The sequence below is a fragment of the Alternaria atra genome, assembly GCF_907166805.1.
Source record: "Alternaria atra isolate CS162 genome assembly, contig: 21, whole genome shotgun sequence".
Classification (NCBI taxonomy): domain Eukaryota; kingdom Fungi; phylum Ascomycota; class Dothideomycetes; order Pleosporales; family Pleosporaceae; genus Alternaria; species Alternaria atra.
Window position 1 is genome coordinate 1,708,564 of NW_025091319.1, and position 14,815 is coordinate 1,723,378.

General features: G+C 51.6%; 4 protein-coding genes across 4 annotated transcripts; 2 read left to right on the forward strand and 2 right to left on the reverse strand.

Moving 5' to 3' along the window:
• Positions 1–2,058: 2,058 nt before the first annotated feature.
• On the forward strand, positions 2,059–2,394 carry ALTATR162_LOCUS987 (uncharacterized protein; the record flags this gene model as incomplete). Its single annotated transcript, XM_043308582.1, has 1 exon — positions 2,059–2,394. One exon carries the CDS (start codon positions 2,059–2,061, stop codon positions 2,392–2,394), a length of 336 nt encoding a protein of 111 aa, XP_043164517.1.
• Positions 2,395–5,109: 2,715 nt separating this feature from the next.
• ALTATR162_LOCUS988 (uncharacterized protein) lies at positions 5,110–6,929 on the reverse strand (the record flags this gene model as incomplete). The annotated part of the gene is made up of 3 exons (XM_043308583.1): positions 5,110–6,255; positions 6,329–6,601; positions 6,723–6,929. The coding sequence occupies 3 exons, from the start codon at positions 6,927–6,929 to the stop codon at positions 5,110–5,112; spliced, it is 1,626 nt and encodes a 541-aa protein (XP_043164518.1).
• Positions 6,930–7,492: 563 nt separating this feature from the next.
• Positions 7,493–10,141, reverse strand: ALTATR162_LOCUS989 (uncharacterized protein; the record flags this gene model as incomplete). Its single annotated transcript, XM_043308584.1, has 1 exon — positions 7,493–10,141. One exon carries the CDS (start codon positions 10,139–10,141, stop codon positions 7,493–7,495), a length of 2,649 nt encoding a protein of 882 aa, XP_043164519.1.
• Positions 10,142–12,736: 2,595 nt separating this feature from the next.
• ALTATR162_LOCUS990 (uncharacterized protein) lies at positions 12,737–14,311 on the forward strand (the record flags this gene model as incomplete). The annotated part of the gene is made up of 2 exons (XM_043308585.1): positions 12,737–13,903; positions 13,958–14,311. The coding sequence occupies 2 exons, from the start codon at positions 12,737–12,739 to the stop codon at positions 14,309–14,311; spliced, it is 1,521 nt and encodes a 506-aa protein (XP_043164520.1).
• Positions 14,312–14,815: the final 504 nt, after the last annotated feature.

The following is a 14,815-nucleotide window of genomic DNA, read 5'->3' on the forward strand; positions in this document are numbered from 1 at the left end:
GATGCCCAGTACACAATTGAGAAGAATGGTCGTAGACGTACAGCTCAATCTAACTGAGATGAAGCAATTGGCTCGGTAATGTGGAATTGTTGCCTCATTTGATGACAAGGCAGACTGGTTGAGGCGATTGACGAAAGCATGCTGCATCATATTGCCACCGCATTGACTAAACCACATACTTCATGCCTTGTTATCCATCAATTGGGGCTCACCGGTAAAGACGGTTCGATTTGCGAGTATCTTTTCATAGGCCAAGTGCAAGCATCCCTCGCTGAGTATGCGCGGAAAGGCAAGCGAGCCAACGCGGACGTGCTCGTAAAAGCTATGACAGATGGCGAGATGAACGCCAGGGATATGGCTTCTCCTTTGATCAACCATATACCGCTCGCCACGTCAGAGGATCTCCGATGGGGCATGCTTTGGCTGGTTCTAGTGTGTGTCCGGGGGTCCAGATGATTACCTCGATATGCGATGGCGGCCTAGGTTCCGCATTAACTTCACGCCATCCTGTTATCTAAGAGAGCAATGCCTGTCAGCGTGCAGGGCCTAGTCAGTTAACAACGGACCGGCCACGGGCAAAGCCAGCCGTTGAGTGGAGATACAGATCAGCTGAACGAAGGACCCAGTCCGTGCAATGCAACATGCATGCGGATGTTGCTAGCGTTCCATTCCAGTGGCAATGCTGGAGGACCGGATGCAATGGCTAAAACGCATCTCTGCAGCCTGAGGAGATAAGGTGACTGGCCAACAGTGCTTTGAGTCCATGGTGGAAAGGCCGGCATGTCGTGTGTCAGCCAAGCGGAACTGATGAGGATCTCTAGTGGACGCGAGAAGCAGCCGAGCACCATCGGTGAAGCTCGATGATGCTACACAGGTTGGTTAGCTTGACCAAAAACGGAAAACTTGGAGGTCGAGCATGTAGCGTAAGGAATGAGAAATGCCCGAAGTACCGTGAGCACATAGCGTACCAGTACACAGGGAGAGAACGATGCCCAACCGAGGGCAACAACACTGCTTGCTCTTCAGACGTTGGTCAGTGCATCTTGTAACGGTTGACCATAGCTTGGGGTAGCGGACGTAGAATCCAGAATTTCCCAAAGTTGGCCCGTGTATCGCTTCGTCTGATTCCACTGAGGTACGAATAGCGGGAGCCATTGGCCAATCGCTTGTTGGGCCCAAAAAAAAATATTCTTGAAGCGGACTGTGACTCGGCATACACCAACCAGCACGTGATCGTATTCCGGTTCACGAATGCTCCATCTCATATGGCATGAGAGGTCCGGATTGCTCGAAAACGATACACCATGACATCTCCGGGCGCCAACTAAGACCGTTTGACAAGGAACATGCGGGATTTTCGCGTTGGGAACAAAGGGTTACGTGGTTCATGAAGCCACGACACGTTGATCCCCTAGCAAATGTGATAACTGTCTGCAGCTGGAAACGCCGGCACGGCCTAGGGTATCATTTCAGCCCGTCTCCGCATTAATCTAGCGTCAGAGTAAGAGGGATCCGTGAATCGTAGCGATATCGTTGGATGGAGCCCGGTGGGGTGCTACCACGTCGACGAAAGGATAGGCCATGGCATCAATTTATGACCTGGCAGCGAAGCGGGCTCGGTACGGATGGGTGGCCGGCGAGGTCGGCGAGAGGGTTTCGTTTCGAAGGGATAAATAGCGGTACACTGCTGCTCGAATATCAGCTCCATCACACTCAGTTCGACAGCATCTTCCAGTCATTGACCGTGGACTTTGATAGTCTTCCTTCTTTTGCAACACCGGACCCAGCGAACAACCTCTTTCTCGGGTATAGACCGTGGCCATCTTTGTCAAAGGTCCTCTACCATCCAACCATTCAGTATGTATCTTTGAGGCTCAAGGTCGGAGTAACCCCTGAGCTGACCCACTACCAGGAACGCGATCGCTGGTCCTATCAAAAAGGTCCAGTGTTTGAACGAGGAGCAACAGGTAAGTATTCGACTTCTGCTATCCAAGCAGTTAGTCAACAAGACTAACGTGGTACCGAACATCAGACGTCCAAGCTCTTCCAGCCTGAAACATGTGCTTCTACGACCAACACAGGTTCATTTGTGGCGACTGGAAGTGGGGCCACTTCCGACAGCACTGTGCCAAGGAGTACCGAATCGGCGAGACGTGTGGCATGAAGCTTATAATGCAGACAGTTCCTACTGGAACTTACTGTAAGCTCTGCGAGAAGATCAACACCAAGATGCGCCGCCGAGCCGCCGAGGTGGACCGCATCGGGCGGTGGCAGCGGGAGCCTCACAAGTTCGGAGCTTCAATCGAGAAATCGATGGAGATGATTCGTAGCCTGGATGGAGAGATCAATGAGCTATCCTGCGAGCGCAACCGCAGACTGCAGGCAATCCACTGAGCTTGCAGCGGTCATGGCGCCGGCGTCTGGGATTTTGTTTCATGTACAACGCTTCGGTATTTTCTTTCAGATTGAGGCCATTCATCTTTCGTCTCCGGAGGCGGAATGATGCAGGCAGAGCTGGCATTGAGCGATGGCATGCGAAACAGGAAAGGCCGGGCGTTACCTCTTACAGTCGCTTCTTTCTATTCTTGAGCTTCTGGTTGTTTAATGATGCAATGAACATTACCAATTTATTTGATTGGCTGCGTCCTCATTTGTGGTGAGTGTAGCCGCTGTGCTTGGATTGGGGGCTGAAGCTGTCCAATCCGTGAATGTCGCGTAGCGCAAATAGAAGTGGAGAGTTCATCGTGCACGGCCCGGCGAAAAGAAGTACGGCGCCTCTCCCCTCGTCTATGAAGGCCGACCAGGTGCTGGAGTGAGGCGTTGGTGGTATGCAGCAGTGTTGACGATCATGAGGTCAAACGCGCGGAAGGGGCAGATTCGATGGTGTTGTTGTGTTGGAGGACGGCTGGTGGGGTAAATTTCGCAACTTGGCAGGCACGTGATGACGCTAGAGCTTACTCGGATAGTGTCGACGGGTGGTGCCGATAAAGCCCCGGCGTTAGCTTTGCCTATCCCAATGGTGTCAGACAGCCAGCCTGCACTCACACCATCATCTCGCGTGCTCTTTATCCTCTTCTTTGCTACTGCCTGCGTCGTCGCAACAAGTACCATGGTATGCCGGTTTGCTAGCAAGAGCAAGCCTGTACAGCGTCTCAGCATGAACTGCCGACAGTCTCCCTCAGTGTGTGCTCGAGCTCGTACGGCGTTGACGTATGTACGCTTTGGATCGTCGAGAGGAAGGTGCGTGAATGAGTATGTTGCTTAGGCGGATGTATCGAGAGGTTTGCGAGTACTCTTTCCAATACGTCATCGTCGGTCCGACAGTTGTCGGTTTTCGTGGATGGTCTGCCGTGTTCCTTGTGTCGCATCGTACTTTTCGTGCGCGCTGCACTGTGTTATTCCTTGCCCTTTCGATTGAGAAAGAAGATCTTGAGGTCGGCTAAGCTATACAGTGGTCGTAGGAGGTTGTATCGGTCTAAAGAGCCAGGAAGGAGTCCAAAACTGTCGACTTACGTGGCGAACGCTAAGTGGCCTGAATAGCGGCCGATCGCCTTTCATACATCTTCAAGGTCCAACTCCACCACGCTCCCTCCACGTTCTCCTCCATCCGTATCGGAATCCTCCTTTGGTGACTCATATGCGATGTGGTCGTGTGTGAAGAAAAGCAGGGATCGTCCAGGCCAGAGGAGTAAAAGGGGACGCGGGCTACCTAAGCTTTTGTGTATGCTGTGAGTGCAGCACTAACACGGCGAGTAGGTTTAAGCGCTCGTGACATACGACAAGTTGTCAATTGTGTACCACCGCTTCTCCCTGGGTTGAGAGACGCGGCAAGGTGGATACCGGATGGCATACAATCGACTAGAGGGCCAATAGAGCAGCTCGACGTGTTGTCAGCAGGACCAACCAGACATGGTTCGTACATGGCATACGATGAAAGGCACATCTAAAAGCCGCACTTTGGATATATTGGGCTGCAGTCAGTATTTGTGTGCATAGCTGGAACACATGTAAAGCACTGGGTGGACCAATCATATCGTGAAACAGCACATTCGGATACGCTGGGCAGCCCAGTACCTTACTCATCTCGCTACAGCTTAGTATCGGGCGACTGCGTAAGTCGCATGTACCGGCGATACGTACCCCTTGACGCTCATCCACCGTGCTCTTTTCGTCGTTGCTACAAGCCTTGCGCATGGCGACTTTATCCTTTTTGGTAGATCTTGCTTCCCATAGCGCTCCCGCATATTATCTGCATATCGGAACGGACGCAATAAGTGTTCCGCACCAATCAATAGAACATTAAAGCACGCAATTAGGACCTGCCTCGTACTGCTTTCTCCGTTGCCTGGTCTTATCGCGACAACGGCTGGGCTTGTCGAAAGTCTTCAGCAACAGTTCAGACTGACATACAGAAAAGGGTATGACCAGGATATTGGATTAGACTAATTTTAATGGCGACAAAGGATGCATTGTCTTTAACTCAAGGCCTGTCAAAGCCTATGCAGACCTTGTAGAACAGGCGATTGTGGTACAATCTTCGCCAAGGGCTTGACCAATCACAGCTCAGAAACGGCATTCTACCTCGATCGCATGCCGCTGACTTCGCCCAACGAAAACCTTAAACAGCTACGAAGTAATGAAGCGCTAATCTGTAACTACCGTCGTTGAAAGTGTCCTGATATTCTTCCATGTGGTGCTGCAATTGGGAGATTGCATATCTGCTTTAACGTCTGGCGACTCTAGGACAAAGTCGTAGAGTGTACGCCCAATAGCGCGCGCCCCTTCCCCCCACCGGCGGCTCGTCTCGCGCCGAACGTCTAGGATGCCCCTTGCTAATCGGTAGATGTCTTCAACTACCCCACGTAGGTCTCGTAAGGAAATGAATATCATGTTAGCATAAGGACAGTACTAGAGGTACCTCGTGTGGCAGCTTGTGGATGAGGCTTCTGCTGAGACATGGGCCATCTACCACCCACATCCCAGCGCATGCAAGCCAACGTCGCTACGTGAAAATTCAAGACTGAGCGTACGTATTGTCTATTAGTCAACAATACCCAACTCACGATACCGCCTCACGCCGTGGTACCGCTTACATGGTGCATTCCCTATTTATGCCTTCTCGCCACTGATATCTCTAAGCCTAACATTCAACCCACCCTTAGGCCTCGCCGTGATGCCTCCTTGAATGGTCGCCACATGCCCTGGTTCCTCAAACTCAATCTCAAACTTACCAACCAGGCTCGCAACCAGACAAGCAAACTCTGCTTTCGCAAAGTCTCTTCCAATACAACTCCTTGGTCCGTGCAAGAAAGTCGTGATAGCGTAGTTCGACTCCGCACCACCCGTGTTGGCGGTACCAGGCTGCATCCAGCGGTCTGGGTTGAAGGAACGAGCATCTGAACCCCACATATGGGTGGAAGTGTTGATGGCCCATGGACAAATTACAACGGTGGTACCCGCGGGGATGAAGTGGTTTTGGATGGTGGTATCATGTGCTGTTTCGCGGAGAGTGAGGGGCACAGGAGGGAAGATACGCATAGTCTCCTGCAAAACAGCATTCAGGTACGGTAACCGATCGATCTCGGTCGAAGAAATTTGGCCACCAGGTTCCAAAGCCTCCGGCAATTCGGTGCGGATCTCTTTTCGTAAACGTGCCTGCACATCAGGATACTGGCACAAACAGTATACAGCCCATGACATGGCTGAAGCCGTTGTTTCGTGGCCGGCTGCGAGGAACGTCATGAGTTGGTTTACTAGGTCTTCGTCGGAGAAACCACCGGATTCCATGGCTACGCTCAAAATATCCATCCCCTTTGCTTCCCCAGCTTCCATCTTCTCCCGCTTATTGCGGATGAGTTCGCGAGCTACTTTCTTGACGGTTTCAACGGCGTTGCCGATGACGTCGTTGCGCTCTAAGGGCAAGTTGACGGCGAGCCAGTGAGGAAGTAGGTTGAGTAAGACTTGAACAAGCTGGGCACCGCGAGCACCGGCGAAGATTGTGCGATACGTTTCGTTGAGCTCGTTGTTGGGGTTGCTGATGGCGTCAAAGTCTTTACCCATTCCTGCGACACCGATGATGTCGAGGGTTGCACGGGAAGCCCAGTGGCCGATTTCGATGACAGACGATCCGTCAGGGCTACTTTGGATCGTCTCGGAAATCTTATCCGTAAGTTCTTGTGATTTGCTCCAGAATATCGAGTACAAGTCTTTGACGTGTCGGAAGTTGAAAGCAGGCATGAGTAGCTTTCGTTGGCGCTGCAATTGAGCACACATTAGCAGCCATCTCTTTGAGTCGCATCATCTAAACCAAAAGCATATGTGTACATACCTTGTGTTCATCGCCCTCAGCCAGCAGAATCCCAACACCGAGCAATCTTCCTAGCCCTTTCCTCAATCTCTCCGGTTTAATAAACTCGTAATTTCTATGCACAAGCACCTCTCCAATCGCCTTGGGATTTGTTACCAAGACTCTAGGTTCGTTGAACAACCAGCGGTAATACAGCACACCATCGTTCGGCACATTATCAATCCAGTCTCTTTGCGGTTCACCTGTCGGATCTTTGTAGATGCGTCGAAAGTGCCCAAGCAGGAAATGCGAGTCCTGATACGGTGTCAGTTTACAGGATTCTTTGCCACTAGAGTAAGATCACGGTTCGTCGTTTCTGTTGCATTTTCTCCTTCTAAGACGCGTCTTGTATGCCATGCTGTTCATGTGTACGTACCGGCGGTGTAGGCAAACCCCTCAACGGACTCAAAAAGAGTGGATACACAATCACAGTCCATACAATCTGCGCAAATAGCGCTATCGCAAAAATTGCGGTGGTGTTCTTCATGGGGCCCTTGGAGAGAGTAACCATAGGCGCATATCGCTGACTAAACCAGGTAAACGCTGCTGATGCGAGCAGCAAGAAGCGTTTCGGTACCGCCATGATGGGCTGGCAAGGGCGTGGATGGGACGCCGAGAGATTGACTGCTTGGTGACTGAGGCGAGGGACAGCTGGCTAGCCTAAGAAGAAAGGGTGCTATGTATGACGTATAGTAGCTACCTGCGCCACAACGAGAGTAGCGCTTGTCGTAGATTTTAAATCCGCCAAGCAGCAGTAGTACGCGCAGACAATTTTTATGTTTAAAAAGAGAGCATGGTAGGTTCAGCAAGCCATCTTAACACGTCGTCTTCTAACGCCTCTTGCCCGCACATGCATCGTTTCAATTGCGCTTGTTAGTCCGTGTGGTCTGTGCGCGAACGTCGGCATGATATCTTCCCGAGCACGCCTCTCTTTTTTAGGTCAAAAACGCGAAGGGCTGAACTGTTGTCCCGGTCAGCGGTTCTCTAACTGGCTTCTAGGCATCAGGATGGCACATGATATTGGAGGCAGCAGAAGAAAGCGGACGAGTTTTGCAGAAGATTTTGAGAGATGTTTTTGATTCGTCGCAGGGAGACTCCCTGGCCGAGAGAGCCCAATTACAATACTACCAAAACAGCAATCAACACTTATTTACGCTTCGTGGTGGCATCCTCACTAGCGCTATTTCGTTCCACAGCTGTTGCTGTTGCTTCATCCTCGCCCTTAGATGCCTTGTTCCCAACCACCTCTACCTCCGCCTCTACCTCGTCACTCTTCTTAACATCCTCCTTTGACGGCGTTTTAGACAAGTGCCCCGCAGTCTGCTTAGACCAAAGCTCCGCATACTTCCCGCCCTCATTCTTCAACAACTCCTGATGCGTTCCTCTCTCGATAATCTCACCCTTCTCTACCACCAAAATCTGGTCTGCGTCTGCAATCGTACTCAGGCGATGTGCGATGACGAAGGTCGTGCGGCCCTGGCTCAATTTGCGGAAGGCTTGTTGGATAAGCGCTTCGATCGAGGAGTCGATAGCTGATGTAGCTTCGTCGAGCATGACGATCTTAGGGTTCTTGAGTAGTACGCGGGCGATAGCTATGCGTTGAAGCTGGCCACCTGAAAGACGGACGCCGCGTTCACCCACTTTGGAGTTGTAGCCGTCAGGGAAACCGACGATGTCGTCGTGAATGGCGGCGGCGCGGCAGGCATCTTCAATATCACTGTCTGAAGCGTCGAGTTTGGCATAGCGGATGTTTTGGCGGATGGTCTGGTTGAAGAGGACGGGGTCTTGCGGAACGAGACCAAGGGCATCACGAAGACTGGCTTGCGTGACTGAACGTAGATCTTGACCGTCGATCATGATGGATCCTCCCGTAACGTCGTAGAAGCGGAAGAGCAGTTTTAGCATTGTTGACTTGCCTCCTCCTGTCTCGCCTACGAAAGCGATGGTTTGTCCGCCCTCGGCTTTCAGGTTAACGCACTTGATGATGGGTTTCCGCTCATCATAGTGGAAGTCAACGTCTTTGAACTCAACCTCTCCAGCAGAAACCACAATGTCTCTAGCGCCGTCTTGGTCGGCGACTGTAGGTTTAGTATTGAGTAGCTGAAGAAGGCGCTCAGCATCGATAAGTGAGCTAGAGATGTGCCGGTAACTGTATGAAAGTACATATAGAGGAGACGTCATCGTATGCCAGTACATGATCAAAGTGACGAGATTACCAACTGGTTTGCGCCCAGTCACGATTTGTGACATACCGAAGACGCAAGCACCCGCGAATCCGAATGTTGTAAGAACATCCTGTGCTGCATGACCACCCATAGACCGGAAGTAGTACGAGTATTGAGCAGAGATAGTGGCAATGATGTTTTCTGCGTAGCGCTTGTGTTCGAACGCCAAGCGGTTGAAGTAAGCGACCGTCTGCCAATTGTGGACGGTCTCGTTGACTGTCGAGCTCTCAGTACGCTGCTTCTCGACATAATCCCTTCGCTTGGGCTGAGAGAGGGTTGTGAAATAGAATCCAATGGTAATGTATGCTGCGCCCATGAAGAGAATGATGAAAGCCATGTATGCATCGAATAGGTGAGTGACGTAGTACATTGCTACGACGAGATCCAGCAGAATTGGCGCAATATCGAAGAGCACCATTTCAATGAGCGAGTTCAAGGATGAAGCTTGTTCGACAGCTTTCAAAACTTCGCCTGAGTCTTTCGAGGTGTGAAAGTCCATAGACAAGCCTAGCACGTGCTCGTAAGCCAGCAAGGTAATGCGGCGGTATGCACTGTTGGAAATGACCAAGTTTGCAATTCCGTCAATAATACCCAGACCGGCATAGCTATTGATATACGAGAACAGAACCCACAGGCCGATATCCTTCCATGGCATGATGCCACTCTGAGTCTCGTAAGAGTGCTGTAACTTGTTCGTGATAATACCAAGCTGCCGAGGAGTAAGCAAGTTAAGGACGCGCTCTTGCAGCATGTGTACGAGCCGCAGACCCAGGCAAGCCATGACCTTCCAATCGTCTTTCGGGAACAGGTAGGGCAAGAATACAGCGAATCCTTTGAGGTATCCGAACCAGCCACCTTCTTCTTCGAGACGCTTCGCCTGTTGAGCTTTGATGTCCTTGTCGTCGTCTTTTGGTGCTGCTTCCTCCTCGTCGCTTGTGGATTCCGTAGGAATCGTACCATACCCAGTATTGCTGTTAGGTATGACTGAGCCATTCGCTTGCTTTCCTAGTAGGGATTGGCGTTCCTCGTCCGTGCTGATCTCTGCCTGCTTGGTGACCAGAATGACAAACGCATCGAGTAGTAAGACCAAGGAAACGATAGCCCGAACGCAGTCAATAACAAAGGGCGCATTCTTCTGCCGGCTTTGTTCCGGGATGGAGAAGGCCGTTATCAGACATGTTGTAGTTTCCAAGGCGAACTGTAGAACGAATGCGCCAAAGTACGCATGCCATCGTAGCGCCTTGCTCGACCAAAGCATATACGCCAGCGGACTCCAGACCAATATCGACCCTAAGCAGCGGATCGCTGCAGGTTGTGGTGCCTCGTAATCCCATTCGCCCATTGACCGACTGAAGTAGTAGAGTACTTCTGTGATGTACGCGACCAAGATAATGAGCATGGAGATGAGTACGCTTCGCCGTCTCTTTTGCGACACCAGTCGCGCTTTTTGTAAAACGCACAGACTGAATACGCAAGCCCCTATATAGTAGAAACCTACAGTGGGAGCATGCATATAGTTGAGGAGGGCCATGGCCGGGTAAAGCGGTGTCGCGGGTTGAGGCTGATCCATGGTAGCGGTCGTAAGCATAAGTTCGTGTCTTCGTTGATGTTCTTGCTCTCCCAGGGTTTGTTTTGAGAGGGATTGTTATGACCGCGCACTACTGCACGGGTTGTGCAAGGTCGTGAGAAGCGAATTTATCCTCTCACACCGTTGTTGGGAGCCTAGGATTAGGTTGTATACCAATTCTCGAAATGGTAAGGGGAGGCCACCGAGAGGAGGGTGCTTGGGGCTTTGCGAAGCCGGCGGCGGTCGAGGAAGCAGAAACTGCGAAACCAAGCTTTTGAGTTGGTTGTATGGTCTGCAGCCGGCACCGCCACAACACTCTTTCTCCGCTTAAGAATATCCGGCGGGCTCAACTAGGAGGGTTCGAATATGTAGACACGGTATTGGATGGCAGGGTTTCGTTCGCTTAAGTGCTCTGGTACCTCGATCACTGGACCTGGGGGTTTGAACAAGGGCCTGCGACGCGTACTTTGCGAAAGCCTGGTAAGTTATACGAGCCAGCGGCGCACTCTTCCGCGCAATCAGTTGTCACGTGCCTTTGATGGTTTTGGCGGTCTGTTGATGGACGCGCGATGTTTAGTCGTCGCGCAAAGCGCATTGTCCGAGTTGAAGAAGCTGCACCGTGTTAGCGTAGTCGGTGTGGCTAGTGCCCGCTGCTGGACTACTGCAAACACCATGCATACCACTCACCGCCGTGTCCAGCTCGCCTGTCTTTGCGTCATGCGGCTTGACTCCGGTGCTACCGCTGCTGAAGAGGCTGCCAAAGATATATATATAGCGTCGCATTTGCTCCATGAGAGTGGCCGGTGAAAGATGCCGTCCACACCAAACTCCTCTACAGCCGTAAGCAAGCGGCGGGACCCGCTCCAGGCAGAAACGGCCAACAGCCATAGTGGCAACGTGGTTGTCAGCGCTGAGGGCGGCAGGCGAGGTCCGCAAAAATGGTTCACGGCCTGTAGCGAGGTTGGAGATGGCACACGATGCGGCTACTTGCCGGTGTCACGTCTGCAAGATGCGAATTTCTTCTGGGACAAAATGGGTAAGCGCCGCTGCAGTTCCTCAGGTACCATACATGCATTCGGTAGATCCACGATATACGATACGTCGCCTTGTATACCATCAAAAACATCAACAGTTAGCGCTCGCTCTAGTCAACTAATCATGATGCACACCGCCCGATAGCCTTGCTGTTGATTGAGAAGAGCCCCACGGTGTTGGTCTCTAAGATTGTTGACCCAAGCTTAGGTCGCCACGTCATAAACCTACGACACCGCGTTTGATACATAGATGTAGCTATCGGTCTCGACATTCAAAAGCACGAACAATGCTTCTTCGCCCCACTAGGGCAATCTATATCATCGTGTTTTCGGTGCACTCGATCTCGGTTCCGTTGTATCAAGCACGCCCATGGTAGGTAGCATCGCAATGACACACATTACGCCATGTGGCACGACAGCCAACAGACCTAGATCCACAACGAGATCGGCCCGCTCGCTCCGCTCGTTCGCATGGCAAAGATGGGGCCGTCACACGACCACAACCAACCAACATCAATCTGACCTCAGGGCCCTTTTGCGGACGTACTACACCCCTGACAGCACACCCCCAACACTAAGAAGCTAGCGCTTTTTTGCTCATGGATATCCATAAACGGATGAAAGACCTATTGCGATGAGCCGTCCACAACTAATGCAAGTACGAACACCCCAAACGATGCAATGGCTTCTAAGTGAGCGATTGCAAATCCACGAGAGACCAAAACCACATGTCGCTACATAGCTCCAACAGTCCTTGCGTATGTGAAGGGGTATGTAACATCGCAACACTCATGAATCCAGTACTACTTGTGACAGATGTGACTGCACGTCTTTCCAACCCAAAATCAGAACAAAACCCCCGCAAACAGGTATAAAGCATTTTCCCTTCACAGTCTGAGAGGGGAACAACGACTGCTTCGTTCGCCTGTAGTTCGCTCTCGCTACCGCTTCTGACCCTGTCGTATATATGAGTGTTTTGATAACGACATGACCTGCTCTCTTTTCTTCACATATACTGTCGGGCGTGCTGCATATAGCTCGTTGCTGGCGATACCCTTGCTTCCTTCCTGCTTTTTGCACCTGTTCTTGTATATAACTTTTGGTTTATGCTAGTGTTTACCATCTAGTCTCAAAGTCTGAGACTTTGCACAGTCCGAGTGAAACGTGTCTGGAATCCAGTCATATATAACTCGGTCTTCGATCCACCTCGTAATTCGAGCTCATCATTGTTTGCATCGCCAGATTCGATACTCTCACCACTATCTTGGGAGTAACGTACGGCCATTAGATCGGTTCGAACGGCACTTTCTACGATCACCTCATCGTCTCCACCAATTGGGTCGACGCCCGACTCTTCCTTTTCCCTATTACGAGTCTCTATCAGACATAAGGGTCCAAGCGGCAAGTGACTGCGACTTTCAGCCGCCTGTCGAAGCCTTTATTGCGATCAAATCCTCCAAGTACATCCACCCCACCTCTCAAGTTTCCTTCCAACTCCCCCAGGGTACTGTGATCAACACCTGAGCTGGCTCACTCTCCGCAAGGACAAGGCGACTAAACAAAGATGACTGATCGAGCAACATCGCCATCCAAGCAAGAATCACCACGAGGCGCCATGGATCCTCCAGCAACACCAGGTCCGGGTCAAAGCACTAACGACCCGACCTCGATGCCCACCCCCACACCCGCAACTTCGACACCAGGCCGACGTGACCACACACTCCTTCCAGGTACTCCGCAAGCATCCAACAGCCCTTTTCCGGCTCGCGCGCCCCGCACTCCCGGAGGCACATCATACACACTTTGCACGGTCGACGAGTCACAGTATAGTAGGGTGACCGTACATACGGCCAAGTGTACTGAGTGCGACAAGCGCAACATGGATACCATGCGGCGCTGCCCAGGCTGCACATTCCAAGTTTGCCAACCGTGTTATGAAAAGCGCTTGCGGGATAGCAAAGGCCTCCTTCATGGTAACATGGCGAGTCCAGGTATGACTGGAGTCGGTTTCGTCGCTAGCAGCGGAGGCAGAGCGGTGAGGAAGAAGCCATTTCCGAGCACACCTGGAAGCAAGAGCACAGAGAAGAAGGTCGACAAGGTCGAAGAACAGGAGGAAGAGTCCAGTTCCACGACGGAGGAGCCTGCCCCAGTTGCGCAGAAGTCGTCGGGAAAGAAGCGCGCGATCAAGAAGAGGGCTCTTGTTGCGGATAGCGAGGCTGAAGAGTCTTCCGAGGATAACTTTGAGCCAGATGACACCTCTCCAACGCCTAGCAAGCGCCGTCGTACTGGCCGCCGTCGATCTGAACTTACCTTTGCCGAGAGCGCCCTTGCTACTGCTCTCCCGGCACCACCCGCTACACGTGCAACTAGGAAATCACTCTCAGCTCTTACATACCGAGCTCCATCATCCCCAGGCTCTAACCCTGTCAACGCAGGCACCTCGGTCGGTTATAGGCCAAGTGAATTCCTAGGCAGCGACTTCGAGGGCGACAAAGACCTCTTTGACGTTGGCATCAAACCATACAAGGACCAGCCGTTGTTGGCTCGCCGCGAGCCTGTCAGGTTGAACCCGGCTGGCAGGATTCCCGACATTATCAAGCGAGGTGGACAGCCCAGAACAGAGAATCAGACGTACGAGAACATCCAGGCGCGACTCCGAGCGAAGATGCAACAGAACCAGGCACACGAAACAGTCCAAGAAGAAACTGTAGCTCGCTTGGCTGAGCAAAGCGTAAGTCATGAAATCTGAACGGTAAATGATGATGGAAAAGCTGACATGACGAAGAAGAAGACTAAACAGGATGTAGACTCGCAAACTGTTGGAGCGTTCGTGGAGAAGGAGGCAGCTAGGTACCAGAACGTCGAGACCATGGACGAAGACGAGAACGAGGCCATCTTCGGCGCCATGAAGAGTGCCGCACTGGTCTGGAGCAAACACACGTACAAGAAGCTGGATCCGGAGATGCATTGTATGGTGCAACCAGGCCTGAAGCTACGTCTTGATCTTATCAACAAGACGTTTCGGGAGGAGCTAGCGAAGTTGATGGATGAGCATGCTGACCGTGTCTTATCGGGATTGGGCATCATTGACAAGAAGCCTGTGACGGCTCCACCAGATCAACTGTTCAAGCCAGCCTAGGGCGAGCGATGGTGTTGTACCGGCCCAGAGCGATGATTTATTTCGTCTCTATTTTGCTTTTTCTGCATGGCTAGACTTTCAACGATAGATGAATATGCGGGGACTTATATCACCCCGTTCACAAGGGGTGAGTCAGTAATGATTGGTTTTGTATGACGAGTTTTGCATTAGCCTAGGATAGCGAGGTACTACCGTAGGAGCGTGTATTCAGAACCCAACTGGATCGGCATCAGTGTTGACCAAGAACATGATCCGTGCTGATGACGTTACTAGACAAAGCTTTGCCCAACAGATAAGGAAAAGCAAGGGACGACAAGGTTCCATAGTAATGCAGACACGATTATGCAAGTGCTAAGAAAGACGTAAGAAGTGACTTCATGTCAAGATGGAAAAACAACAGAAAAGAAAGATTATGGGTATCCGTGATGGCGCTCATGCAATGCAGAACATATTAAACATGTGCGAAAAGCCTCAACGCAGGCCAGGGATCAAGAAGACGCCGCC